Source organism: Vigna unguiculata, chromosome 7, assembly GCF_037176805.1.
Source record: "Vigna unguiculata cultivar grain cowpea cultivar isolate G323 ecotype 2 chromosome 7, ASM3717680v1, whole genome shotgun sequence".
In the NCBI taxonomy this organism is placed as follows: Eukaryota; Viridiplantae; Streptophyta; class Magnoliopsida; order Fabales; family Fabaceae; genus Vigna; species Vigna unguiculata.
In genome coordinates, this window is record NC_140798.1 from 47,123,717 (window position 1) to 47,150,619 (window position 26,903).

Here is a 26,903-nt window from a genome sequence, read left to right on the forward strand (position 1 = left end):
TAGAAAATCCGAACTTTTTGACATGGTGGAAGTTTGAGTCCTCATTAGGCCTCACTGACAAGATAGGTATATTGGTATGAACAACCCAAAAAAATACAGTGTTAGACTAAAAATAAATAAAAAATATATTATTTTGTTAAAATATATAAATATTTTAGAAATTATTGAAATTAATTTCACTTTTATACTTCAATTTTTTTTTTTTGAAAAGTTACTTAACTTCACCGGTATGAAATTAACTCTCATCGTGTAATTTCATGATGCAAGTTATGTTAATAGTTTTACATACGCCAGGAAAAAAATTACTTGCAGTTTACTTAAATTTATTTTATAACAATTTCTTTTATCATGTGTTATTGCACTGAAAAAAATCCGACTATTAACATGCTTATAAAATATTTGTTTTGTAAAAATAATTTCGATAGAAATATTTTAAACAATTTATGCGCACTTATTCAGTAAATCCTTAATTAAGTTTGTATTTATTTATCGTAACAAAATTTAGTATTTATTTAATCAGAGTGGAGCATTATAATCTGTAACTAAAAACTACGCTGAGATTTGCGATTTTTGGGAAATAAAATATTCAGGAGTTAACATGTTCACCCTAAAATTTCAAGAATCTCTCGAAACGACGTCGTGTGGTGCTTGCTTCTCTAGAAACGCGATTCGTGAACATTGGTGACCTCAATCGATTGTCGCAGGTGGGTTTCGTTTTCGTCCACTTCCACTCCCTATCGTCTAAATTTTTCAAAATGCAGTTTTTTGCATCGTTCTATTGATGAATTACGAAACGAGGTTAATCTGGTTCGATCATAATCATACACTGATTCTTTGCAAAACAAATAGGCTAAAGAAAGATGCAAAACGTTTAGTATGTATTAAATTCTAACAAAGCCATTTCTATATTTTGGTCTTTTGCTTGCTCTGTGATGTATTACAATTACTATTGTATCCCGTTTGTTGTTCCATTGCTACTATATGTTTTAGTAACTAATCAAGTAAAAGTGTGTTCCTTTGAGTTCTTACTTCCAATAATCGGAGTTGAAGTTTGCCCACTGAGGTAGGTGAAGCTGTGTTTCTTTAACGAATTGTGTGATGAATTTTTGGAATTTTCAACTTTCACTTTGTTGCCGGTATGTATATTGTATAATCGCTCAAGTCAGATTTTTTATTTTTCATCTAGTGTAGAAATTTCAGTGTGTGGAATTGAAAAGTACAAGGGCTGATTAATGATCTTTTTGTCTGAAACTGTGGATTCAAGTAACAAGACTTTTTATTTGAAGAAATTTGAACTTCCCTCATATTTTGAATTCTTTTGCCTGAATTCTTGGTGAGTCTTAACTTCTACTTGTTTCTGCTTTTTTACGACGAAAGGGAGAAGTTTACTTTTGTGGCATTTCAACTTTAATGCAAAAATAGATTGCAATTGCAAGAACTAATTTCAAAAGTAATGATATTTACACATAAAGTCATTCATCTTTCTTACATATTATTTTTTTAGACGAAGAAAAACATATTTGAATATACCCTACCTATCTTTCTTCCCTAAAAAATCCGAAGTGTAAAAATAGTGTGGAGATTTTGATGTTCCGAGAATTTTCGGAGACTTGTTCATTACAGCAGATAATTAATAAGTAGTGCATCATGAATTCATTGCAGAAATTACCAAAGCACGATATCTCCCTTAACAAGTTGAAACGTGAAGATTTGAACGAACCTTTCCAACCAAATTTATGTATGGGCTTATATTGTCATAATTTTCTTGCTAGTCTCTTATTGCCAAATCTTCAACCTAAGTAGGAAAGTCAGTGCTAGAGTAGAACTCACCCTAGGCTGTTAGCAATTCCACTAAATTATAATTGATGGCATTCCTTTGTTTTGTATCCCTATTAACAAACATGCTTTAATTATTTTTTCTTTTTTGCAGCTTTATAGTAAATAGCAGTAGTATCAGGATCTGTGTAAGATGCTGCTTCGAAGAATTGTTGCTGCATGTCCACAGTCAAGGCGAATGTTCAGCTCCTCTGTTAACCATGGCTATGAAAGTGCTATTCAGGAACTCAACAAGGTAAAGTTTTTCTTTGCTGCATTCTTCTAGAATTAAATTCAGTGTATTTTCTGTTTTTGGCACAAGCACCTACATAAGATGTCTTAATAACTACAGATAACTCATTGACCTAACGGTCCAGCACAATGCAAAGAGTTTAAGTTCACTTGCTCAACATTGTATTAAGAAGCGGTGAAGTCATTAAAATCTAACCTAATTTTTATGATTTCTATTTTACTAATTAATATCTGCTATGAAGGTTTTGCTCCAACAGTACACAGAAATGTTGGTGGAATTAATGTGATCCATGTAAATTGCTTATTGTATTTCAGGAAATGGAATCGGTATTTGGTGTTCCTCCTGCAAATGGACTAGCTAGCTCTGCAAACAATTTGAAGAATGAAACCGAACTGCCATCTCCAAACATAAGTGAAAGTTCTTTTGAATTGACTCACACCGGTAAATCAGGGGAAGCTCAAATGGTAGACGTGTCTCCAAAAGAAAGTAGTAAAAGAAAAGCCACTGCTGTATGCAAGGTAATTCTTGGGAAGAAGGTGTTTGATTTAGTCGTGGCCAATCAAATGGGGAAAGGAGATGTGCTTACCGTGGCAAAAATTGCCGGCATAACTGCAGCAAAGCAAACTAGCAATCTTATTCCTTTGTGCCATAACATAAACCTTTCACATGTGCAAGTGGATTTGAGATTGAATCACGAGGATTTCAGTGTAACAATAGAAGGGGAAGCTGCATCAACAGGTAAAACCGGGGTTGAGATGGAAGCGATGACAGCAGTGTCTATTGCAGGCTTAACAGTGTATGATATGTGTAAGGCTGCTTCAAAAGATATAGCTATAACAGATATAAGACTTAAGCATAAATCTGGTGGAAAAAGTGGAGAGTACTGGTGGACACAATGATGGTTTAATATGCATTGCAAACAATGCGAAAATGCTATTATTCTTCATATAGTTTTCTTCACCAGCATAACGCTGTACATGGTTTCCTGTTATGGGATGCATGAATTTTGGGGATAGCTTTCTTTGAGTACATTTCAATTACTCAGCTTACATTGTCAAATTTTGTAAGTGGTCTAGGTTTCGGTTCAAATGTCTTTACTTTAGATTTAATATAATTATAATTTATGATTGGTGTGAGAAACTATTAAGGGGTTATTTAGATGGGATAAAATAGTTTAATAAAAGTAGGAAAGAATGAACTTGGTATGCTCTAATTTTCACTCTCAAGCATTGTACTGATTGACAGGGGTTGAGGTTGAGGTTGAAAAGAGAAATCACCTATAAGGTGAAAGGAAAATAATTTATTCTAAGTTTGTGGGTTGAATGCTATGATTTTTTTTTTTTAATTTAATTGAATTTAAGTTTGAGTATTGAGGTAAAATAATAGACTAATTCATACTATCCTATTAACTTGCTAAATAATAAAATTGAAGTAATATGTGATATTTATTTTAAGGAAATGTTTTCTGTAAAACTAATTATACAACTAAGAAAGAAAAAACAACAGAGAGAAATATAAGACGTGAGAAATGAGGTTGGAAGAAAAGAAATTAAAAGATTGTATTTGTATCAATTATTATGAGTTGTATGTAAAACAAATATCTTTATTTTATATCTATACCTGCATGTTAGATATAAGGATATTATATATATATATATATATAAACAATACTTAATTATAATTATAATTGATTGAATGATATATATTCAATAACATCTTTTACATATTTTTATTATGTTTTGTCCTTGTGTAAAATGAAAAAACCATGTCAAGGCAACATTGTTGACTTGGCATTGTACAGCTAACATGCTTTGAAATTTGACTACTCTCATTTCTGAAATCAATGCAACCAGAAAAAGGTTCTCGTTGAAGTTCAACGTTACTTTACCTTTTTTTATTTCTTTTTGCACCGGCATCTCTTTTATCTTAAAGCCAGATTCTGAATTTTGATTTTTTCTTCAATCTTATCTTAGGAATGGACACTTATTTTGACTAACCGTTATATCGGTTGGTCCAATATTCCAGTTAAATTTATCGCATATAAACTACTTATTTAGGGGCAAAAAAGTCCTTTCACAGTAACAATACCTTTTCCCGGTTTTTTCGTTTTTTTCGGAACCACGAGTTAACGGGCCCAATAAATGTCATCCAGTGACAGTCCGCCACGTGGCTCAATATGGTTGATGCATTCGTCATCACGGTCACAGTTATCTTGATTTTAAATATGAATCACATTAGGTTACAACGATGCTTTAAATTAAATCGTAGGAAACCCAATTCACCAAAAAGAAAGCTTCTGGGTCGGCGTGTTCACACTTCCGATCGAATAGGGCTGTCAAAACGACGACGTTGACAGCCCGGTTCATTCATACGTTCCCAGTTTCTTTCAGGTAAAATTCAAAAGGAATAAACTTTTTTGCAACCGAATATCCCTTTTCTTTTCTTTTTTCTATTATTCACGTATTTTTGTTGTTTCTTATTATTCTCACGCGTATTTTCTACGTGTGATTTCTGCGGTGCACGTTTTTTCTTTCTCCTGCCAATTGGGTGCCAGCCCCACCAACCCTTCTTATTCTTCCTTGCTGGGTTCTCTTTGTTTTCCTTAAAGCATTGTTCTTTCCTCTAAAAATTGGATATTCGGTCTGGGATTTTGATTGCAGATAAAGGACAGGGTTGCTTGCTACTTATTAGGGTTATGGTTTAGGTTTCATAAGCTTTTTCTCTGGGTTGAGTTGAGTTGGGTTTCTGCAATGAGTTCGTTTTCTGGTGCCATTCAAAGACCTCTTGTGGCGGCGGCTGCGGTTGCTGTTGCTTCTTTCTCTGCTGATGTCTCCGACAGATTGCCGTTCCGTGGATCATCACGTGATTGTTCTACCTCCGATTTGGTGCCTACATCTTGTAGCAACGTACAAGAATCAGATTCATTATGGGTTTCTCATATTTCGGATTCAAAACTTGCTAACCTCTCTTTTGTGACCCGAATTCCGGTGCATGTGCCCAATGTTCAGTTCCGGGTGCCAAGTTTGGGTCACAATTGCGTTTCAAATTTGCACCATTCTTTAGTTTTCTCGTCACCACTTCTTCGGAGTTTGTATCACTCTGCTGACTTGCGTAAATTGTCAAGGCCTGCTACGTCTTCAGATGGTGCCTCCAATTCAACTTCTGAGGGCGTGTATAAATGGCATTTGCCCGACCCGAATGCTTTATGTGATTCAAGTTGTTCATTGACAAAGTCAAGGACAGTGGTGGTGTTGCTGGGATGGTTGGGAGCAAGGCAGAAACACTTGAAAAAGTATGCTGAGTGGTACACTTCAAGGGGGTTTCATGTCATCACGTTTACACTTTCAATGAGTGAGATTCTGAGCTATCATCCGGGAGGAAAGGCTGAGGAAAATGTTCAAATGCTTGTCGACCACTTGGCTGACTGGTTAGAAGGGGAAAATGGAAAGAATCTCGTCTTTCATACTTTCAGCAACACTGGATGGTTAACGTGAGTGGAATGTGCTATTTGCAAGCATCGAATTTTGCAGTGTTCTTCTATTGTGTTTCTTCATTGGTTTGGTGTTCATTGTTGCAGATATGGTGTTATGCTTGAACATTTTCAAAAGCAGAATCCAAATGTCATGGAAAGGATTAAGGGATGCATTGTAGACTCTGCACCTGTTGCGTACCCTGATCCACAGGTAAATGTTTATCCCTTGTGAAACTTGATGAACGTAGCTGTTTTGTTGTTTATATTTCGTGTGCTATCTTTTCCTTCACCAGTTTTCGTGTTATCATTTGCTACTATGTCTATACACTGCTATCCTATACACTGTCAAAATTATCAATTAAGTTGCCTTCTTGGGTTGCAACAGATTGATCAATTGAGAACTTGGTCTTTCGGTATTGTGCTTGATTTTACATCTAAGGAATTGAGGCATTGAGATTTGAACATTTGGTTGAGATCTTTGACTTTTTCAGTTATGCTAATATCTGTTATTTTGAAGCCCTGAAGAATCGTTTTATATTTTCTAGGCGTTCATTAAAATGACTAAACTGATACCTGGTTTTAGAAATGTTGAGGCTTATGCAAAATTCGGAGATATGATTTTAAATATCTGATTACCGTTACAGGTGTGGGCCTCAGGTTTCTCTGCAGCATTTCTGAAGAAGAATAGTGTTGCAACAAAAGGACGTGTGTTTTCTGATGAATCTGGCATTAAAGTATCCATTGGCAGCGAAGATGATTTAGGACTCAAACCTACGGTAACAGAAGCAGCTTTGCAACTAATTCTAAAGAAATTTTTTGGGATCATTCTGGATCTTCCTTCAATAAATAGGTAAAGAAATGAATCAGTTTCTTCTTCTACTTGATTGTTTTTATAAAAATGGTCATATTTCATCCGAAGTCTTGCTTGCTTTTATTCCTGAAAATGGCTATTTTATGTGGGTATTCGACCATTGTTAATCAGATCAAGTTGATAAAAAAACTGTCACAACTATATAATGGTTGAGCAATATGATCGTATTTGATGACAATTTAGAGATTCAAATCTCGTAAACCAGGAGTATATAAATTACTGCACGATTGTATCATTGCTGAATTTCTGGAGTTGAACTTGAATATGAATTGCTACGGTTGGTTCTTTAGAAAAAGTGATATCTTACAAAATTACAATCCCCTTTCTAAAATTTAACATTGTACACTAAAGACTTTAACAAGTTTCACTTCTGTAAAGTTGTATGTGTGTGATTTTTGGGAATAGGAGAACATTCCATAGGGGAACGTTATGGTCTTTTTGGTGTTGATTCACAAGACATGACTAGACATCAAATAGATAAAGATTCAATATTTTTTTACATATATGATATCTTTAAATACTAATATGATAACTTTGCTCCTGACTATGATGATTTTGTTCAAATGCAGGAGGCTCTCTGATGTTATGAACATGTTGTCATCAAAACAACCAAGGTGTCCACAGTTATACATGTATAGCACTGCTGACAGGGTTATTCCTGCTGATTCTGTGGAATCGTTTGTAGAGGCTCAACGTAGTGCTGGACATGATGTGAGGGCATGCAATTTTGTGTCCTCACCTCATGTTGACCACTTCAGGAATGACCCAAAATTATACACATCTCAACTCAGTCACTTTTTGGAGGAGAGTGTTCTTAGCCATTGTAAATCTCACTAATTTGCCTTGCTCATACACCATATAGTTAATTTCTTTTCATTTTTTAAAGCAACCATTCCTTTAATGGGTCGTTAGGACTATATCAAAGGCCAACAACAACCTCATTGGGATTGCACAATTGTTCCCTCATAGATTATATTTGATTCATTCATTGTTATATATGATAGTGTGAATGAAATACATATTACACAATTGGTCCCTCATATTCATTGATATATATTATTGAATAGTGCAGATGAAAGAGATTGAAACTGTCTCCTTTAGTTGTTTCTTTTACCTTTGGCGGGTGGAAAAGTGACTGATATTCACTTAACTGTGTTGGTAGCTACTGCAAAATATGTTCATTATTGATATCTGAATAATGTGATTGGGAATATAACAATTTAAAATTAGACACTGCATACAAGTTGTGAATTTTTAGATAAGGTTTTTGTTGCTTATTTTAAAATGAATCTTATTTGATTCTTTTTTCGTTCATGGTAAATTTTATGACAATTATCGTACACAAATCTTATTAGAATTCATCTTGTATTTCTGTTTAAAAAAACATAGCCATGCTTATTTTCATATGTGAAGGTAGTAGTTTTAATTCTTATAATGCTTGATCATGCAACTAATCGTGTATGTGACATTTTTCACTTTGGACACATTTTGAAGGGTCTTTGTTTGAAACATACTGGAAGATTATTGTGAATGAAATTGTGGCTTAAATTAAAGAAAAAAATTGTCATCTGCTGAAAATACTTGTAAATTAGTTATTGATGGGCACGCAGAATTTGCTATGATAGATTTTATGCAAAAGACAAAATATGGACGACAAAATAAAAGATTCTCGATAATGATTTGTGTTTTTTTATGATATTTAGTGTCTTATAAGTAATGAATGTATTATATTACTATAGATGAATACTTTCGGTTCATTCAATCTCATTGTTAGATCTATTATTATTTTTTAAACTTTTTTTTTTGAGAATAAAATAAAAAATATTTTGTGACAAAGAAGTATATAATTATTCTGTATTATTTATTTATATGAAAAACCAATGTGATACAGCAAGTTTTGCAATTCGTAACAGTGAATTTTAAGTTTGTTTGTGTTTTTAGGATGTATTTGGAAGAACGAATTTAAGTGAATTTTATAGAAAAAGAAAAGTGAAAAAATAATAATATTTAGATTAAGAGAAGGATAGTAAAAAATGAAAAAATACAATAAAATTGTGAAAGTTAATGAGTGGTATGATGCATTTAATAAATTAAAAAAAGTATTTTAATTGATAAAATTGAATTATTATCATTTTATCTTGGATCATAAAAGTAATTTAAAATAAATTATAATTAGTGTAAATAATATTAAAATAGAATGTGAAATATTATTTAAAATAAATTTTTTTTATCAAATTATATTAAAATAAAATAAAATTAATAGAAATAAATTATTAATGATTAGTTCAAATAAAAAAAATAAAAAATAATTCTTGTATTATTATTATTATTATTATCACTTCTTTTGCCTATTAAAATTCATCTATATGTCATTTTTAATCATTATCATATCACATTTTTATTCTTTTAAACATATTAATATATATACTATTATATAAAAGAAGATTTTATTTTTTAATTTTTTTAAATCAAAGTAACTATTTTACTTTTTTTTTTCAAAATTTGACAATTTTTTGGAATTGACCTTTTTTTCTAAAATTTTGACCACTTTTTTAAACTAAAGTAAATATTTATAATTAAAAAATTATTTAAAAAATAAAAAAATTACTTACAGTAAAACTGTAAAAATATTTTTATAATAATAATAATTTAATCATTTTTTTATCATAAAAAACATAAACACGTGTGATATATGTGTTTTTACTACTATCTATAAAAAAACTCCATTAATATATTTTAAATAAAATCAAGATAAAAAATAAATATTTTAGAAACTGAAAAGAAAAAAGTTTAAAAACCGGGGACAAAAGAACTCTTTAGTCTAAATTGATAATCATTGTCTTTTCTTCTTCTTTTTTTTTCTTTTTATTATTATTATTATTATTATTATTATTATTATTATTATTATTATTATATAATTACAATTGGAATTAGGCAAAGTAATTTAGAAGAATCATCATGATGCTTTGTTTTTTATTCACTCAACACTGTTTCCACCAACACTCTCTTCTCTTCTTCTGATTCCGATACGCCTTGGTTAGGGTTTCCTCTGCGTTAATGGCTTCGAATTCGATCCATGGCGATGGCGTATCGGAATCGAAGCTCTGCATAAACGACGTTCTAAGGGACGACGAACTCCGTTCCATCCTGGGGCGGGTGGAGACAGAGAAGGACAAGGAAACCTTCGGTTTGGTCTGTAAGCGATGGCTTCGGTTGCAGAGCACCGAAAGGAAGAAGCTCGCAGCACGTGCCGGTCCCCTCATGCTCCGAAAAATGGCCGACAGGTTCACACGCTTGGTCGAATTGGACCTCGCTCAGTCAGTTTCTCGCTCCTTTTACCCCGGCGTCACCGATTCCGACCTCGCCGTCATCGCCAATGGCTTCACTTGCTTGAAGATCCTCAATTTGCACAATTGCAAAGGTTCGTTTTTCTCTGATTTGCCTTTCGAATCTTGATTTTCCCTACTCAGATTTACTACTACTGTTGATTGTTTTTCTATATTATTCTGCTAAGTTAACTTCCATAGACAGAGGACTAAAACGAAGATTTGTCATTAAAGATGTCATGTTTTCTAATTTCAGTGGTGTTTAAGGACCAGTGTTTTATATTACACAGTTATGGAGTGTGGACTGTTCTTTAAAACTTTGTTAAAGACTCTATCACTTTCAAAGGGTTTCCTTTATTTAGTTAGTTAATTCTTTTAATCTGGAGGGTTCAAATTTTATGATTAACAGGGTATTATTGTTGTGTGATATGCAGGAATTACAGATGCTGGAATGAAGGCTATTGGTGAAGGACTTTCCTTATTGGAGTCGTTGGATGTGTCTTACTGTAGAAAGCTGAGCGACAAGGGATTCTCAGCTGTTGCCAAAGGCTGTTCTGACTTGCGGATATTACATATGGCTGGTTGTAGATTTGTTACTGATGGTGTATTAGAAGCTCTCTCCAAAAACTGTCGTAGCTTAGAGGAGTTGGGATTGCAAGGGTGCACAAGTATCACTGACAATGGACTGATACACCTTGCAAGTGGGTGTCATCGGATCAGGTTTCTAGACATCAATAAATGCAGTAATGTCAGTGATGTTGGGGTTTCTAGTATTTCTAGGGCTTGTTCATCTTCACTCAAGACATTGAAACTCTTAGATTGCTACAAAATTGGGGATGAAACCATATTATCCCTGGCCGAATGTTGTGGTAATCTGGAGACTTTAATCATCGGAGGTTGTCGTGATGTCTCTGCCGATGCCATAAAGTCGCTGGCCACTGCCTGTGGAAGCAGCCTTAAAAACTTAAGGATGGATTGGTGTCTAAACATTTCTGATTCCTCATTGAGCTGTGTTTTAAGTCAATGCAGAAACCTTGAGGCACTGGACATTGGATGCTGTGAAGAGTTGACTGATGCTTCTTTTCAGTTCATAAGCAATGAGGGGTCTGGTTTGAGTTTGAAGATCTTGAAGGTTAGTAATTGTCCAAAGATCACAGTCACAGGTATAGGCATTCTTGTGGGTAAATGCAGTTCTCTGCAATACTTGGACGTGAGGTCATGCCCTTACATTACCAAGGCTGGTCTCGACGGGGCTGGTTTCCATTTTCCCGAATCCTGCAAGATTAATTTTAATGGTAGCATCGGTGAGCCTGCTGTGCTTCTTTAATACCATAATAATTTCAAAGGATTGGTTTCACCGTTAGATCTTCATTCGTAAACTTTATTGGTAAGGCGTGCCTTTGTAAATTTGATGAGAATGTGATCTGTTCTGATGATGTTAGTTCTCTTGTGCAACCCATGTATCATGTAAGTGCACTAAAATGGTGTCTCGGATGTATCATATTTTATTAATCAGTTTGGTTGTAAATTTGAAGAAAACAATGTTTTTGTCTTATTTTATTTTCACCTCTCCTGCAGTCTATAATGTATGATATTAGTGCTCTAAATGTGAAGAATTGTGGATTCTGGCAGTATCTGTAATCTACTCCTTTTTTAGTATCTGTAATCTACCTCTTTGATAACTTGTTATTGATTGATTTGATTAATGGGAGTAAAAGATTAGGCAATGAGCATGAGAGAAAATGGTAGTAAGGAAAATGGTGTTTGAAGTTAAGAGGAGGGTAAGAAAGGGAGTTAAGGATGTGGAAAGCAAGAAGAGTCCTTTAATTAGTGGTGAAAAGATGAAGGAGGATGGTATGAAATGATTTGCAGAGATATTTTGTTGAAGATGGTTGCTTTATTTGAAGTTCCTTGGAGGGTTGGATCATTATTTGATAGTGCAAAGGTGGAGACATTTCTTCTTCATGAATGATACCTTATTGCTGCTGCTGCCTCTAACTCCATTATCCATTTACTGCACTTTTTGAGAGAAGGAAGAAGAAGAAAATTTATTTTGAAAATTTTAGTTTAGAAATACTGTACTGAAAATGTTAGAAAACTTTTCATTACACTTCCAGAACAAATAATTTGGAAATAAATTTTAGAAAATGTAAAATTTCACTTTAAAAATTAGGAGGGTGCACTTAGAAATTATACTACTGCAAGATGAAAAGGATATACTGTAACTAATGTTTGGACGACTTTGTTACATATTCACTAATGAGTGTATGGACTGAACTACTTTTTTACAAAAGAAAAGTGCTCCTGTAGTTAAAATCTTGCATTTTACTTTTATGGGTATTTATTTTAATATTTTGTTTAAGACACCAATGTCTTTCATTTTTACTTATATAATGTTATTAGTTTTAAATAAATTATATAATTAATATGTATATACATAAAATATAAAAAGTTTCTAAATAATAATCATCGTTCATCTTGTTATAACAAATTTAGACTCGGTTATTAAACTATAGTCATTAAAAAGGTAGATTTGAATTTGTTTATAAGTTAGTTTAGTAAACAAGTGGTTTTGAGTTTTTATTTAATAATAAAAAAATTCAGGTACTATATTTTACAATAATGATATTTTAACCTATTTCTTTGGACTCATTTTTAACTTACCATTTTAATTATTCTTAGAATATCACATTAAAAATAATTAAGGTGGTGAGTTAAAAATAGATAAAAAAAATAAATTAAAATATTATTATTCTATATTCTATTAATTATAATAGGTTAAAACACTTATAATTTGATATTTAGATTAGAACTTACTATTCCTTCATCAGATTATCAAAAGGATTAACTTGAATCATTTTACTTTCACTTAAATGTCAGATTATCGGAAGGATTAACTTAAATAATTTTACTTTCACTTAAATTTTTTTGTTAGACTTTTTACTAGACTATTAATTTGTTCTGTTGTTTCTTATTATTTATCACATTTTTTTACTTTTTATATTTCTCATTCTTTGACTTCCTAGGCTTCCAAAAAAATCCTTAAGATAAGGTTCTTAACAAGTAAAATGTAGTTTTTAGGGTTTCCCTGATGAAGACATTTCTAATTCCTATCTCAAATTGTCACAACTTGAAAACATTTCATTACTATTTTTTCTAATTCTTTATTGGCCAAAATGAAACGATAGATGAGACCCACTAATTAACACGAAAACTAAAATAACAAAAAATGAGAAAGATCCTTTACCAAATTCAAGAATAATAAAAGACTATAACTAGACAACTATTATTTTATTATTATCGTTATTACTTATTATTATTATAATTATTTAATATTTAATATTTTTATCATTATTATGATTACTATTACATTATTATCCATTTATTATACCTTCCAAACAAACCCTGCCATTTCTTTTATCTCCGCTCCTTCCATCTCCGCCGTATCATGTCGGAAGCACCACCGTCTCAGACACCGCCTCAAGCCGCTGACGCGCCTCCGCCGCCATACTGGTGCTATCACTGCGAGAAGCGAGTTTCCGTCGAAACGCTCGCCAATCTCCCCGACGTCGTCTGCGGAGAGTGCAAAAACGGCTTCGTGGAAACCATCCCCACGCCGTCGCGCTCGCGCACCCCCTCCGCCTCCTCCGATGACCCCTACTTTGGCTCGCAGTTCCTCCAGGTGCTTCGCCTAATCGCGCAATCTGCACGTGACGATGACGCGTCGCCGCCGCCGCCGCCGAGCCGTTCTCCAGAGAACGATTTCCTCAGGATCGAGCTCGGCGGCTGGGATAACGACGAGGAGAACGAAATCGAGAACGATGACGATAACGGCGACGAGGAGTTCGAGGAGCACGAGGAGGCGGAGGATCGCTCCGGCAACGAGGATCCGCAAGGAGATGACGAGGATCTGAGAAGGAGAAGGCGCGAGCTGCTTCGTCTTCGGATTAGGGATTTGGCGACGCGCACAAGGAGCATGCGGAACCGGATCTTGGATTGGGCCGAAATTCTGATGGGCCTGGAGGACAATTCAATTGAGTTCCGCCTCAGGGTGCCGGATTCCGACCGCTACGTCGGGAATCCGGAGGATTACGTCGACGCGGCGGAGTACGAGGCGTTGCTGCAGACGCTGGCGGAGACTGACGGCGGAGGTAGGAGAGGAGCGCCGCCGGCATCGAAGTCGGCGGTGGAAGCCTTGCCGACGGTGAAGATTGCGTCGGAGAGTGAAACTGTGGTGTGCGCTGTATGTAAGGATTTGCTGGGTGTTGGAGACGCCGCGAAGAGGTTACCGTGCGGGCATCAGTATCATGGAGATTGCATTGTTCCTTGGTTGAGCTCTAGAAATTCTTGCCCTGTTTGCAGGTTTGAGCTTCCAACGGATGATAGGGAATATGAGGAAGAGAGAGGGGTTAATGCTGCTTCTTCGAATTCCAACGGAGCTTCGAGTTCCGGTGGAGGTGGAAGGACCATTGTTTGATTCCGCTTGGTATGTTCCGTTTTGCTCTGCTCTGCTCTCTTCTGTCCTGCCATTTCTGTAATATATTTCGTGCTTTCTGAATTTCTTCTTTTTTGTTAGTGGATTTTCATCAAAGCTTGCACCATGTTATTATTTATTTGAAGCTTTTATTATGTAGTTGGCTTCTTAGCTCTCGGATGCTAAGATACTTGTATATAGTACATTTGAATCAATGTGATCAGATCACACTACCTCAATCGAATTTGTACTTTCTCCCTGTTATGCATGTTCCTTTTTGGTTGCTCGACTCAATCGTGTCATATGTTATGTTTGTGGAATAAGTACACATAACCCCATCGATTTTGTTTCTGATTTTGTTTTTTCCTGAGATTATTGATCTTCTTGATTTCGTCGAAAAAGAGATGTTGTTTAGGACTTGGGAGAGGGAAAGGAAGAGTGCAGAACAGAGCTTTAGGTAGCATCCGTAAGTTTTTCTTTTGTCACTATTCAGTTCAGCGATGGAAGAAGCATTAAAGTAACAGTCTAATGTCCATTGAGTGATTAACGTAAAGAGGCTAAGAATATCACTTATTCCTTAAGGGAGGCATCAGAAAAGATTTACCTCTAAAGATTTGCTCATAAGCTGGTAGCTTGAAGATAAAACTAACACTTTCGTTTCATTTCTCAAGTAATTTGATTAGAATGATTTTTGTGAGAAACTTAATTTGTGATTAGAATGAGAATCTTAATTTGAAACTTGTCTGTCGCACAAATACTCTAGTGGCCAGGAAAGAGGAACACCAGAAAGGCACTGAACATGACTGGATTGATGGGCAGGAAAACATACGAGATGAAACAGGAGATTAATTGTATAAACAAGTTGTACCACTACTTTGGTGGAGAATTTCGTGGTTCAGGATATTATTTTTCCATCTTTCTAGGATGGAGCGATGTCTAAAGACTGTGCTCCTAGCATCTTTAGTTTTTCTTTTTTGACCCAAAAAAGGAACAGGCAGGGCTCTGATAAGCTCTCTAGATAGACAGATAGCATTTTGGAAAAGGAGAGGTTTGAAACTGTTTCTACCATACTTTTTGTTCCTTTGCGACTCATCAACAGTGTTTCTTTTGATTAATGACTTCATCTTCGATTCTCCTATATAGGCATTGCTCATCTCTATTCAGTAAGCCAATTGTCTAAACATGTTTCACTGATGAATGTTCCGTGAGTGCAAGCTGATGAACCTTGTTCATATTTTTACAGTAATCATAAGTTTTAGGTTGAGTTGAGAAATCATTGACTGATTGGTCCTTTTGCTCCATTTCTTCTACATTTTATTCTCTATGGCAGATGGTTGTTTTTTTTCCTGTCTTGGGAAGGTTTTCGAACGAAATAAATGGCTTACTGTGAATTGTGAATATTTATAAGCCTCTGATGGGAGATGTTAAGGCTGTGAGAAGTCCTACTACAACATCATTTTCTTACCCTTCAACTTCTGGAAACGAGATTATTAAATTTATGATAGTAGTCCTTGTTTATGTTTATTTTTATTTGGATGGTAAGTATCAATTTTTTTGGCGGACTTGTGTTGATGACGCGTCTAATTTTGAAGGATTAAATTTAGTTACCCCATAGGTGATATATAGTTATGGACCATGTTCTGTGGCTCAATGTTCAAAAATGTCCTCATAGAGAATATGCTAGAGAATTAGATTTAGCTTACCTGACAAAAATTGATGACGATCAATTTTGTTTTCATTGAAACTAAAGATGCCACACTTTGCTAAACAAAATACAAAGATGGTCAACCAAATTTTGTTTTTCTCTCTTGTTGCGGAACATTTGTTTAGTCACAAACTAGGGTTACTTTAAATCACTTGATTTTGGATTTTGAATCGTAGTTAAACAAGATTATTGTCGATAGTTAAAAACTATAAAAAACAAAAAGCTTAATATAATTAGAACAAAAATATACAGCATCATCGTCTTTAATGTTAGGTTTGTGATTCAGCTTTATTTTTTGTGAAGAAGCGTCCCACGCCGAATATTCTGAGGTCCTCTTTGCAACATGATAATATTTGCTGTTATTTTCTTATCACAATCATGGACTGTCATGGGTCATAGTTGCTACCATCACTCTTTTGTCCCCTCCACTCATTTCTGCTACCACTTCTATTTATATCATCCTCTGTATGTATAATTCTAACAAAAATCAATTCGGAATTACACCTATAAATTATATGTTTTTAAACTTAAAATTTCATCATAATTTTACTGATTCAAAAGGTTAAAATTAGGGGTGACAAAACGGGCTGGGCCCAACGGGCCGGCCCGTCAGCCCGTGCTAAAAGGAACAGGTTGGGTTGAAGATTTCAACCCGTCAGCCCGTTCTGGCCTGTCCCGTCCAGCCCGTCAACTTGACGGGCCAAAGTACGGGTCAGCCCGTCCTGGCCCATTGGCCCGTTTTAAAAAAATAAAATAAAATAAAAATAATTAAAAAGATTAATTTTTTAGATCATATATTTTAAATGTATAAATATATAATAGTAATTTAAATCATTAACACCTACAAATTAAGTTTGAATTATTAGTTATAATTGAATAATTTAATATGTAAATTTAATAATTATTTTAACTTATCTAATTAAAAACATTAACTAATCAATTAAAAGTTAAAATAATATTTTATTTGATTAAATATGACTTTAATAATAATTTATATGTATATATAAACAAATTTAAAAAATAAAACAAATTAAAAAATTTGAAAATTAATTAAAAAATAAAAATAAAAAAACTAGACGGACCAGTCCGGCCCGGTCCGTTAGTCCGTCCTATACGGGACGGGTTGTGACTATTGGTCCATTTCTGTTTGACGGGCCAGCCCGGCCTGGCCAGTTTTTTGACGGGTCACATACGGGCCGGGCCAAAACGGGCCGGGCTGGTCCGTTTGCCACCCCTAGTTAAAATTAAAAAAAAAGTACATTGAAAATATCTTGATCTCAATTATGTGACTATGTTATGTAATATAAGATAGTTTTTGGGTTCAGAAAGATGGGTCCGCCGAATCATTTCCTCGTCATCTTACAAACAGTAGTTGTTTCATCTTGGAAAAGACAACAAGAGTGAAGGGGTAGTTTAATCTTTATCCCAAATAAATTTAGAGTTAGACAAATTTATAGAAGATCAATACTGTGTAATCAAGAAAATTATGTCAATCATATTGAACATTAAGCAATCATCTTATATGAAAATAGTTTAATATCATTTTTAATTTTGTACGTTAGAGAATTTGAAGAAGAAATACGAAAGCGACTTTCACAAGGTGTCGCGTTGCCAAACAACTTCCACCCTTTCCCCTGCAGTGCAGGTTATGACTCAATTCTGTCATAATTAGTTTTAAAGTTGATTAATAATAGTAATAATATGTGTTAGTTGAGAACTAAAAACTAAAAATAAATTAGTTGACTAATGGAACTGAAAATGTTTAATGATAAATATGTTTTTTAGTTCATGAACTTTTAATTGAAATTATAATTTTTATTTACTTTAATATTGTTTGATTCACGATCTTAAAAATGAGAAGATATAGTTTTTTTTTATCTAATTGCGTTAATCAACCTTTAAAAATAATAAATATAGTTCTTTAATTTAATTTTATATAATATCTTTTACGTGTTTAAGATTTATACTTGAATTACACCGTTTGGTAAAAAAAAATTGTTGTTTATTTATGAGAATTATATTTATTTATTTATTTTTAAATTATAAAAATTAAAATATATTAAAATTTGAAATAAAAATGAATTTCAATTATGCGTCTAAGAAATATATTTAATTTTAATAAAATTAAAAACCCTGAAAAATCAATGAGTTGATTTATGAAAATGAAAATATTTGATAAGATTAAACAATAAAGCGAAACACATAAAATGATGTAAAATGAAATTGTAATAGTCTTATCAATTGAATTCTAGAAAATATATATTAATTGATGAAGATCTTATATATTTAGGATAAAACTTATCTCTTGAGATAAATTAGAAGTATAATAATATAAATATTAATAAATAAAAATTTGAATAAATATGTAATCTAGAATAAATTCACCAAATAATATAACAAAACCTAATAAAACTAAACAAAATCAAATGATCACTGATTAAGTAAATAAACGATAAACGCAATACAGAGAAAGAGAGATACGAACCTTAATTTTAACATAAAAATTATAAGCTGAGAAGGGTACTAAATTATAAAAAGAACTTATCAAAATGTAGAAGAAAATACTACAGACACGGAATTCTATAATTAAGAAAATCATCAGTTTTCTTGGGTAAAACAAAAATGATTACTTATATATTGGGTAAAACATATTTCATGGTAAATTGAAATAACTAAATATGTGAGAAAGTCAGTTGCTAATTATATTATCACACCAAATTAAAACTTTAATTGTGTTTCAGACGAGACAAGATGATAATTTATTTATTTGGAGAATTTAAATTTTTTTTAATAAAATGTTTTGTTTAGATAAAGAAATTAAAAAATATTCAAAACCTATGTATTTTTTTTTTAAGTATTTCAATTAGTTAAATTAAAAGAAATTTAAATACTTTCAAAAATAAATTTGAAAATTTTCTTACTCAATTTTATATTCTGAACTCAATTCTTAATGAATCCGGCAAACTCGATAATCATGATAGACTTGGCTGGCTAGACGATCTAGACGGATCGGACTGGTCTGACAACATACACGAGTCGGACAGGCTCGACAATCAGGACGGATCAGGTTGGATCAACGAACTTGACGGGCATGACCGACCTGTATGGACCGTTAGACTGATCAAACTTGTCTGGATCATCAAACTGACCCAACCTAACTTGTATAGGTTTCTTGGTTTGGCTAAGTCGTCGGGTCGACACGACTTATTTGGATTATAGTATATTGAACCCCAGATCTTTTTAAGCCCGTACCGGTTAGCATTTGATTGTTGAATATTTTGCAGAATAATTGGAATTTGATTTTATAATCACAAGAATCCATTCTTGTTATTAATAGACCAGATAAAAAAAAAGAATAACCGAAAAAAAAATTAAAAAGTTATTTTTGAATATTTCATTTATTTAATAACCAGAATTCAATGATAATATATAACTCGGAATCCATATTATTTACTTGTGTTTTTTTGTGATGTTTTCCTACGGTTTATAAAAACGGGTTGAGTTACGTTTAAATTCGTTTCTTAACCTATAAAAAACGTTCATTATACAGTTTTACGAGGTTTGACCTTAAAATAACCATAATTTGTATGTTGAACAATGCAACCCAAAGATTAAAAAACCACCAGCTTTTTTTTCCACTCATATATCATTAACAAAATTATGTAAAATTTTTGTACATCTTGAGAATCATTGCAACTTCACACAATTAGTGAAGAAGCAGAGGGAGGGGACAAACAATTTTACTGATGCAGAATTTTCCTCTAAGATTGAGAAACAGCCTGCTGAAGATATTTGAGAGCTTTCTGATAATGGAAGAAACCCAAGAACCAGAAATCGAAATCATCCACTGTGACTATTTCTATGTACTTCTGTGAAGGCTTCTCTGCATTCTGACTTTTGTTCACAGACTTTATCTTTTTAAGGGGAATGGAGACCTGTAATCACAGAAAATTGAAGTAAAATGTCAGCAAAAAGTATGAAAAAAGATTCATAGAAAGCATCTGCATAGAAAAATTGATCAAGAAATTCACCTTATAACGGACTCTGATGTTTTCTCCATCTGGGCTTGTGACACTGATGGATCTGTCACTGCAAAATGCAACTTTTTCAGTGGATATGAAGAGAAGACCAGCCATTGGACCAGAAGTGGTTGATAAATAGCACTGTGATGCTTTCAGCAGTTTCTCTCCTTCTGCAACACTAAAAAGTTGCATGAACACTTTTTCTACACCTCCAACCTGAAGAATTCTTGCTCCCATACTCAATTTCCCTTTCACTGTATCTATCTTTGGTCCAAGCTTCACAGCTGCTACAATTACAACAGGTTTAACCAATCAATAAGAGCTTTGTTTTCTTCTGACAGAAATGTTTGTTGTGTCTTAAAGTTTTGTTCCAAACATTATGACAGAAAGAAATGTTTGCTTTGTCTTATGTTCTGTGCAAAACATGAAACCGTGGTTGCTAGTAGTTAGAGGTGGAGTTTAAACCTAACTCAATCTTGCAAAATTAACTTGTAAAGTGAGGTTTGTACCTCATTTATATATTATGAAGATTTGAAGATTTTACATACCATGCTCTCGGACTCTTTGCAAGAATCCAGATTTGTGATTTGTTCTACTTTGCTTTGATTTTGAGATAGATTTGGTGTATTTGCCACGAGCATCAGGCAAATAATATCTCTTTGAGGACTTCGCACCATGGAATGTTGAGGTGACAGAAACTCCATTAGCAAGCTCATGAACAAGTGTGGCCTTCATTTTTGTTGTTATCTTTTGGGATTTAAATGCTGTTCTTGAGGTTGTGTTGTGAATACTATTCAAGAACTCTTAAACAACTTTGGTTGATGAATGATCCTTGTAGTTCAGAAGGGTATATATAAATGGCCAAAAGGAAACAAGTTGACTCCTAACTTTTTGCTGGGTGAGTCAGATATGGATCATCATGAAGACTAAAAGGAAAAAAGTAATTCAAAATTTGAAGATTTGCATGTTCGGTTGCCCCCAGAAAAAAAAAATATTAAAGAATTAAAGTATCCCTCTGTATTGATTCTGTTGAATGTCAATGTAAGATCTCTCAATATATAAAAACTTAGAAACGTGATTGGACTTGGATATTGATCAATCTAGGTTGGTCATTGGTTTGCAATTTTTCTATATATTTCAAACTATACACCTGTGATTTTTACAGGGTTACTTCTTCTTCTTCTTTCATATGTATACAATGTTGTCACGTTTACTATTTCTGGGTCGAAATTTTGTGCGTGAAAATGGGGAAAGAGAATAATAAGAGCAAAATCCATCTACGCCATAAAAAGAAATTGAGGTTCGAAATTAAAGCACAGGGCAATTTTTTGTGATATCTTAGGAAAAAAATAACAATAATAAGAATAACTACCAACTGTTTAGCCTTTAGAAAATGGGTGGAGGAAAATAAAATATTTTGGTGTGCTGGGACAGTGCCACGTGCATGGTGACAAAACACGTCAATTTCCACTTTAGTTTATTGAAAAATGCAAATGGAAAGGTGTCATTTAAGCTTTCTGAGCTGGAATTTCACCTTTCTGATGCCACACCTCTCTTAGTTTTACTATTATTAGATAAAGTAAAGAGAAGAAAACTTTGCACTTCCCACATTGTATTTAAATATATTTATTTTTAGGTCGTAAACGTGAGAACCTACAACGATTTAAGTTTCATATTTTATGTGAGATCGAAGCTGGTGTTGAAAACTAACCTCAGCAAGGTTTTTGATATACATATATGTTCGATTATATATTTTGGTTATATATGGGTTATGGTTATAGTTATTGAAAGATTCTGGTTCCATATGGTTATATAACATTAGTCTTACACATATAAGATATTTGACACCATTTGAATTCCAAAACGTTAAGACAATGATATTATGAGTCTTTATTCTTATATAGTGTTTAACTTTGTCTTTTTTATCTAATGTGAAACTTTTGACTTATACTTAAACTATTTTCAATACTAAATTTCTCTAACTTTTCAAGTCATATTTTATATATGCATATGAATAGAGGAGCATCCTTCAAGAGGATGAAAAATCATTTTTGAGCTAATGAAGTTTAACTGATAAAATTCATAAGCACTATTCAGTAATGAAAGTGGCTACTGTGCTTTATTAGTGGGCGAAAAGACTATTATAAAGTGAGTTAGCTAGGTGTCAGTGCCATGTTAAGTTCTAAAGAAAAAGAATGTACATGACATAGACAAATCATTTAGGTCTGATACATGAAGTGATGTTTTTTTTTCTTTTTTTCCTTTTAAGAGTCTATTAGTGATATTAGCAAGAGGTTATATAGACGATTTCGGTCTCACCAATTTTAAAATTTCAAAATATTGGGTTTATCAGTTTGTTTTCTTACATTATGTTTAATTTTGTTATTTTTATTCAATGTAAAACTTAGATAAACTCTAAATCTTAAATCCTAAATTATATACTTACTTTAGTCCCATTCACACCATTTTTAACTAAAAAGTTTGAGTTTTTTAACCCAAAACATTAAATTGATGGATTTTACTCGGTCGATAGACTTAGATTCATACTTCAATTATTTAAACAAAAAGAAAAGTAAGAGTGTATGAGGTCAGACATGGACATCATGTGCTTGAAAGAGTATAGGAGAAGACATACTTCAATGTTTTATGGAAAAGGTAATTATGGCCAAATCATTCCCACATCACCCATGTCCCACACGGAAAGCTCACGCTGCAAGTTCCTTCTGTCATCGCTTACTATTTTGTATCTTGAGAGAGAAGAACATCATTTTTTGTTACCTAATAAGAGGTATGAATGTTGTGTCCTGGCCCTGAGGAAAAAGATTCAGTTTACTAAACCAGAATCTTGTTCAAATGCGTGTTTTGTTTTGCATTAAATTGGTGTAGAATTGATTAGAATTGATTTTCTAACGCAGAATCAGTACACGTTTGATTTCCAGAATCACTTAAAGGGTTAAAGATTCACGTTGAATGAGAAACACCTGATTCTTGTTTATGCCTTGGAGAATTGATAACCAAACACACCCTAAATTTTTGTGGTTCTGATTTATGAGGATTCATTCATGTTGTCAAGTGGTGTGAGTGATAGAAAGAACAGCATTATATGTGGTTCAAGTTGTGAATTGGTACCAACTAATGGTTTACAGGTATAAGAAGTTATCATTGATACTGTAAGATCCTTATCATGTGCCCACAAAACTAACTTTTGCACCTAACACACCCTTTTTGGTAACAATTTGTAGAACAATCCACTGCAGGTCTTCATTTGTATGATGTAAAAATATCTATATTTCAATTTTTGGATTACATTTTTTTTTCCTTCTAAGGTAAGGAAAAAACATATGTATGCATAGATTATTTTCATTTTACACATGGTATTTCAGATTTATTATCAGATAGATAATGAAATAGATTCAGCAGCTATTTTCCATTTCAATCAATTCTAGAAGGAGACAAATAAGGACAATGATACTATAACTCCCATTTTTTAACTCTCATCCTTTATTCCCTCACGTGGCTTAGTATAAGTCATTGATTAATATACTACTATCTCTTTCTTTGAAAGAATCAATAATCCACACTAAACCATGTCACGAAATAAAGGATGAGGGTCAAAATTTGGGAATTATATAATAATTTTTCGACAAATAAGTACCTTTTAATTTTAGGTAGCTATCTCAATTTTAGGATTGTGACTCTCTTAATCAAGGGATAAAAAAAGAAATTGGAAATTCAAACCTCAACTAATTCTAAATTTTTCTATAAGTTTTTTCTACTAGTAATACTCATGAATAAAAATAGTAAGTGTTTTTTAAGTTTAGAAGGTGATCAGCATCATAGTTTTTATTAGAAAAAAGTGCTAAATATAATAATATGGATTCTTATTTTAAGCTAAAGCCATTGAAATATCACTCCATAACATGCTTATTAAGAAAGCTACAATCCAAAAAAGTTAGGTAAAGGGAACAATGGAAGTTACTAAAATTAATATTCATTAAGCTAATAAAAACATTTTATAAAATTTTGTATGTCAACATTTATAGAAGTTATCAATATATATGTATAATATTAGCAAACTTCAATATACAAAATGGACATGTTTTATCTTATAAGCATCAACTAGTTTTAACTATAGTGTATAACAAGCTTCTCTTCAAAAACCAAGGTTACCAAAACTACCAAAATTAAAAGATAAGATATAATTAACAGCATGAAAAGAATTAAATTGAACAAAATCTTCTCCACTATTTGAGGATTTCATTTGTTTAACTTAGAGGTTTTCATATGCATCATAAAAACTAGAGGTAAATAGAGGTACCCAAATGAAGTATCTATTTTTTTTTTTTCAAAAATTATTTCTAATACATCAAGTATAAATCCAGGGAAATTTACAATTAAAGTGAAGTTTTATGTAATAATAATAAAACTCAGTAGATTCTTAAAGATAGTACTTTCGTGTATAAGTCATTTGAAATCACAACTTCGAAATACAAAATGTGGTGATTCAAAGCACAACTTTGCTTTCATCCAAGTTCTTCTACAACTTTTGAAGAAATTGTGACTGATATAACTTGTGTTTTCCAACAAATGATGCTTCAAATGGTGGAATCTTTAATTCAAACAATGTGACTGATATGAACCACATCCATTCAAACAATGGTCAAATCTAAGAGGGATATTTACAATGAAGTGAAATCTCTTTTATCAGAGATAAAACTCAGCATCTTCAATCATAACTACCAAACTTTTTGTTTGTTTCATTGAGTTCAAAAATTGGATTTTGCTAGCCAGTAGTTAAGCCTGAGAAACTGCCTCCTGAAGATATTGGAAAGTCTTCTGATATTTTAAGACACCCATCAACCAGAACTCAAAGTTGTCTTCTGTCACAATCTCAATGTACTTCTGTCTTGGCTTCTGCATATTTTCAGTTTGATTCATGGATTTTATCTTCTTCAATGGAATAACAACCTGTGCATGACAATATACACCTTTCAGAAAACTGATACAGACACGAAAATACGACTAAATTGTAAAAATATAGGACACGCCGTTTACAAAGCGTGTTCGAGCTATATTAAATATAGCTTGAAAGAGAAGAAAATATGAAGTAAAATGAAAAGTTATCCAAATGTGACTTCAAAACTGACCTTATAACGGATCCTCAACATGTGACCATTCTGAGTGAAAACTTTCACTGTTCTCTCACTGCAAAAAGCAACCTTGTAGGTGGAGATGAATAAGAAACCTGCTATAGGACCAGATGTTGTAGAAAGATAACACTGAGAAACTTTCAAAAGCCTCTCTCCTTCTTCCATAGTAAAAAATTGCTGAAACACTTTTTCTACTCCACCAACTCGAAGAATGCGAGCCCCTAAACTTATCTTTCTCTTCACAGTTTCAGAGATATTTGTCCTCAGTCTCACTGCAGTTTCAGTAACAAACAGAGTTAGATCCATTCACCATGTTGAAAAATTTGAGATTTTTATATGAATAACAAAGGCAGAAAAAAGAAAAAAAACTTACTTTGCTTTGATGTTGAAGTTGAACACTGACATTGAGTTGCAGGACCAGGTAATCTGTTAACTGGTTTTTGAAGCTGACCATGTGTTACTGAAGTTCCAACAACTAGTTGATGATGCAGAAGTGATGAAGTATGCATTTTTTATGTTTGTGTTGAATTGAATGAATCAGCAGCAGCAGGTGAAGAAAAATGGTTGAAGTTCTATAGAAATTAGGTTCACTTGGGTTGATGATTTTCTTGTGTTGCAAAGAGATATTTAAAGGGGTGAAAACTTGAATAATATTTTCCTTTTGGAAGGGTGACTCAACCTTAGATCATCAACCACGTTTGTGATTGATATCAACGCACTGACACAGTGGCATGGAAGAAAGTTGTTACAGATAATATTTTGACGTCATGGATTGTTTGGCTGCTTTTAGAAAGGAAGAAGATTGAACATCAACTTTCAAATTGGCTTTTTCAAATCTAAAAAAATCCTTGAAAGGTTGTTTTGAGAGGATACCATCACGTATCTTCAGGAGCAAGGCTGCATGGTGATTGATGGAAGTAAATACTTATAACATTATGACATATGCTGTGACATAAAAACCATTGGAGCCATGCACTTAAAGAAATTAAACTGTAAAAGGTTGTCTCATGAAATACACCAACTAGTTGCAATACTTTTAGTTACACCAACTTGCCTCACCAAGGCTATTTCAGCTGCCCTTTGCTGCTGTTCTGACCTCAAGTTGAAACCTACATGTGTGTGACATGAGTCTAATCCATACAAGATATCGACATCATTCTCAATCCAAAATATTAAGATGTTGTGTTTATGATCTTTCTTTTATATGATTTTTAACTTTGTCATTTTTGTCAATGTAGAACTTAAATTCACACTCGGAATATTGTCAACCATCTCTCCTTCAAGAATAAGTCTCTTTTGTTAGGTCTATAGAGGGGTATCATTGGGGAGAACAATCACTAATGAAACCTGAGCACAACCACATAAGGAATTGACACCACTTTCAATCCAAAACCTTAAGGCAATGGGTTTATGAGTCTTTATTCTTATATAGTGCTTTGCTTTCTCATTTCTAGCCAATGGAGGGGGAGTGTACCAATGTGGTTGAAGGGACTCATCCTTGAGTGGGAGATTGTTAGGAATCCAAGTGTGAGTCTAAGTCCCACATTGACCAGATACGAGAAAGTAGAGCACTATATAAGAATAAAGATCATAATTATTTTAAGGTTTTGGGTTGAAAGTGGTGTCAATGCCTTATGTGTTTGGACTCAGGTACAGGCACTCGTGATTGATATCAATTTTAACTTAAAATCTTGAACCATTAGATTTATGAGTCTTTTTTTTTTTATATATATAATGCTTAACTTTGTCATTTCTACCCTGCAAACTTAAACTCACACTTGAATCCAATATTCCTGAACTCGACTATCGGAACAG

General features: G+C 33.1%; 6 protein-coding genes across 15 annotated transcripts; 4 read left to right on the plus strand and 2 right to left on the minus strand.

The window, feature by feature from the left end:
- Positions 1 to 539: 539 nt before the first annotated feature.
- On the plus strand, positions 540 to 3,208 carry CNX3 (cofactor of nitrate reductase and xanthine dehydrogenase 3). Of its 5 annotated transcripts, none has more exons than XM_028078944.2 (3): positions 540 to 704; positions 1,931 to 2,071; positions 2,383 to 3,208. In XM_028078944.2, exons 2-3 carry the CDS (start codon positions 1,970 to 1,972, stop codon positions 2,965 to 2,967), a joined length of 687 nt encoding a protein of 228 aa, XP_027934745.2. In that variant the 5' UTR covers positions 540 to 704; positions 1,931 to 1,969; the 3' UTR covers positions 2,968 to 3,208. The 5 variants fall into 5 exon arrangements, with proteins under 5 accessions (XP_027934745.2, XP_085531776.1, XP_027934747.2 ...); XM_085675650.1 differs by lacking the exon at positions 540 to 704 and adding an exon at positions 711 to 874; XM_028078946.2 differs by lacking the exon at positions 540 to 704 and adding an exon at positions 717 to 798.
- A 1,094-nt stretch (positions 3,209 to 4,302) lies between these two features.
- Positions 4,303 to 7,491, plus strand: LOC114192120 (alpha/beta-Hydrolases superfamily protein). 2 transcript variants are annotated; one of them, XM_028081725.2, is made up of 5 exons: positions 4,303 to 4,458; positions 4,729 to 5,558; positions 5,646 to 5,751; positions 6,185 to 6,390; positions 6,981 to 7,491. In XM_028081725.2, exons 2-5 carry the CDS (start codon positions 4,819 to 4,821, stop codon positions 7,246 to 7,248), a joined length of 1,320 nt encoding a protein of 439 aa, XP_027937526.2. In that variant the 5' UTR covers positions 4,303 to 4,458; positions 4,729 to 4,818; the 3' UTR covers positions 7,249 to 7,491. The 2 variants fall into 2 exon arrangements, with proteins under 2 accessions (XP_027937526.2, XP_085531501.1); XM_085675375.1 differs by lacking the exon at positions 4,303 to 4,458 and having other exon boundaries at positions 4,633 to 5,558.
- A 1,861-nt stretch (positions 7,492 to 9,352) lies between these two features.
- Positions 9,353 to 11,396, plus strand: LOC114192019 (RNI-like superfamily protein). Its single transcript, XM_028081556.2, has 2 exons — positions 9,353 to 9,832; positions 10,172 to 11,396. Exons 1-2 carry the CDS (start codon positions 9,469 to 9,471, stop codon positions 11,062 to 11,064), a joined length of 1,257 nt encoding a protein of 418 aa, XP_027937357.2. The 5' UTR covers positions 9,353 to 9,468; the 3' UTR covers positions 11,065 to 11,396.
- Positions 11,397 to 13,117: 1,721 nt separating this feature from the next.
- Positions 13,118 to 15,735, plus strand: CIP8 (COP1-interacting protein 8). 4 transcript variants are annotated; one of them, XR_003606051.2, is made up of 3 exons: positions 13,118 to 14,223; positions 14,614 to 14,677; positions 14,975 to 15,349. XR_003606051.2 is itself a non-coding variant. In XM_028081564.2 (2 exons), exon 1 carries the CDS (start codon positions 13,186 to 13,188, stop codon positions 14,212 to 14,214), a length of 1,029 nt encoding a protein of 342 aa, XP_027937365.1. In that variant the 5' UTR covers positions 13,118 to 13,185; the 3' UTR covers positions 14,215 to 14,223; positions 15,542 to 15,735. The 4 variants fall into 4 exon arrangements, 2 of the variants coding, with proteins under 2 accessions (XP_027937365.1, XP_027937363.1); XR_003606052.2 differs by having other exon boundaries at positions 14,627 to 14,677; XM_028081564.2 differs by lacking the exons at positions 14,614 to 14,677; positions 14,975 to 15,349 and adding an exon at positions 15,542 to 15,735.
- Positions 15,736 to 19,527: 3,792 nt separating this feature from the next.
- Positions 19,528 to 21,061, minus strand: LOC114190592 (GEM-like protein 4). 2 transcript variants are annotated; one of them, XM_028079539.2, is made up of 3 exons: positions 20,487 to 21,061; positions 19,948 to 20,225; positions 19,528 to 19,851 (listed from the first exon to the last, which is right to left on the minus strand). In XM_028079539.2, the coding sequence occupies exons 1-3, from the start codon at positions 20,671 to 20,673 to the stop codon at positions 19,678 to 19,680; spliced, it is 639 nt and encodes a 212-aa protein (XP_027935340.2). In that variant the 5' UTR covers positions 20,674 to 21,061; the 3' UTR covers positions 19,528 to 19,677. The 2 variants fall into 2 exon arrangements, with proteins under 2 accessions (XP_027935340.2, XP_027935341.2); XM_028079540.2 differs by having other exon boundaries at positions 19,948 to 20,222; positions 20,487 to 21,034.
- Positions 21,062 to 24,253: 3,192 nt separating this feature from the next.
- LOC114192126 (GEM-like protein 4) lies at positions 24,254 to 25,702 on the minus strand. The gene is made up of 3 exons (XM_028081731.2): positions 25,462 to 25,702; positions 25,086 to 25,360; positions 24,254 to 24,906 (listed from the first exon to the last, which is right to left on the minus strand). Exons 1-3 carry the CDS (start codon positions 25,595 to 25,597, stop codon positions 24,733 to 24,735), a joined length of 585 nt encoding a protein of 194 aa, XP_027937532.2. The 5' UTR covers positions 25,598 to 25,702; the 3' UTR covers positions 24,254 to 24,732.
- Between the last annotated feature and the right edge of the window lie 1,201 nt (positions 25,703 to 26,903).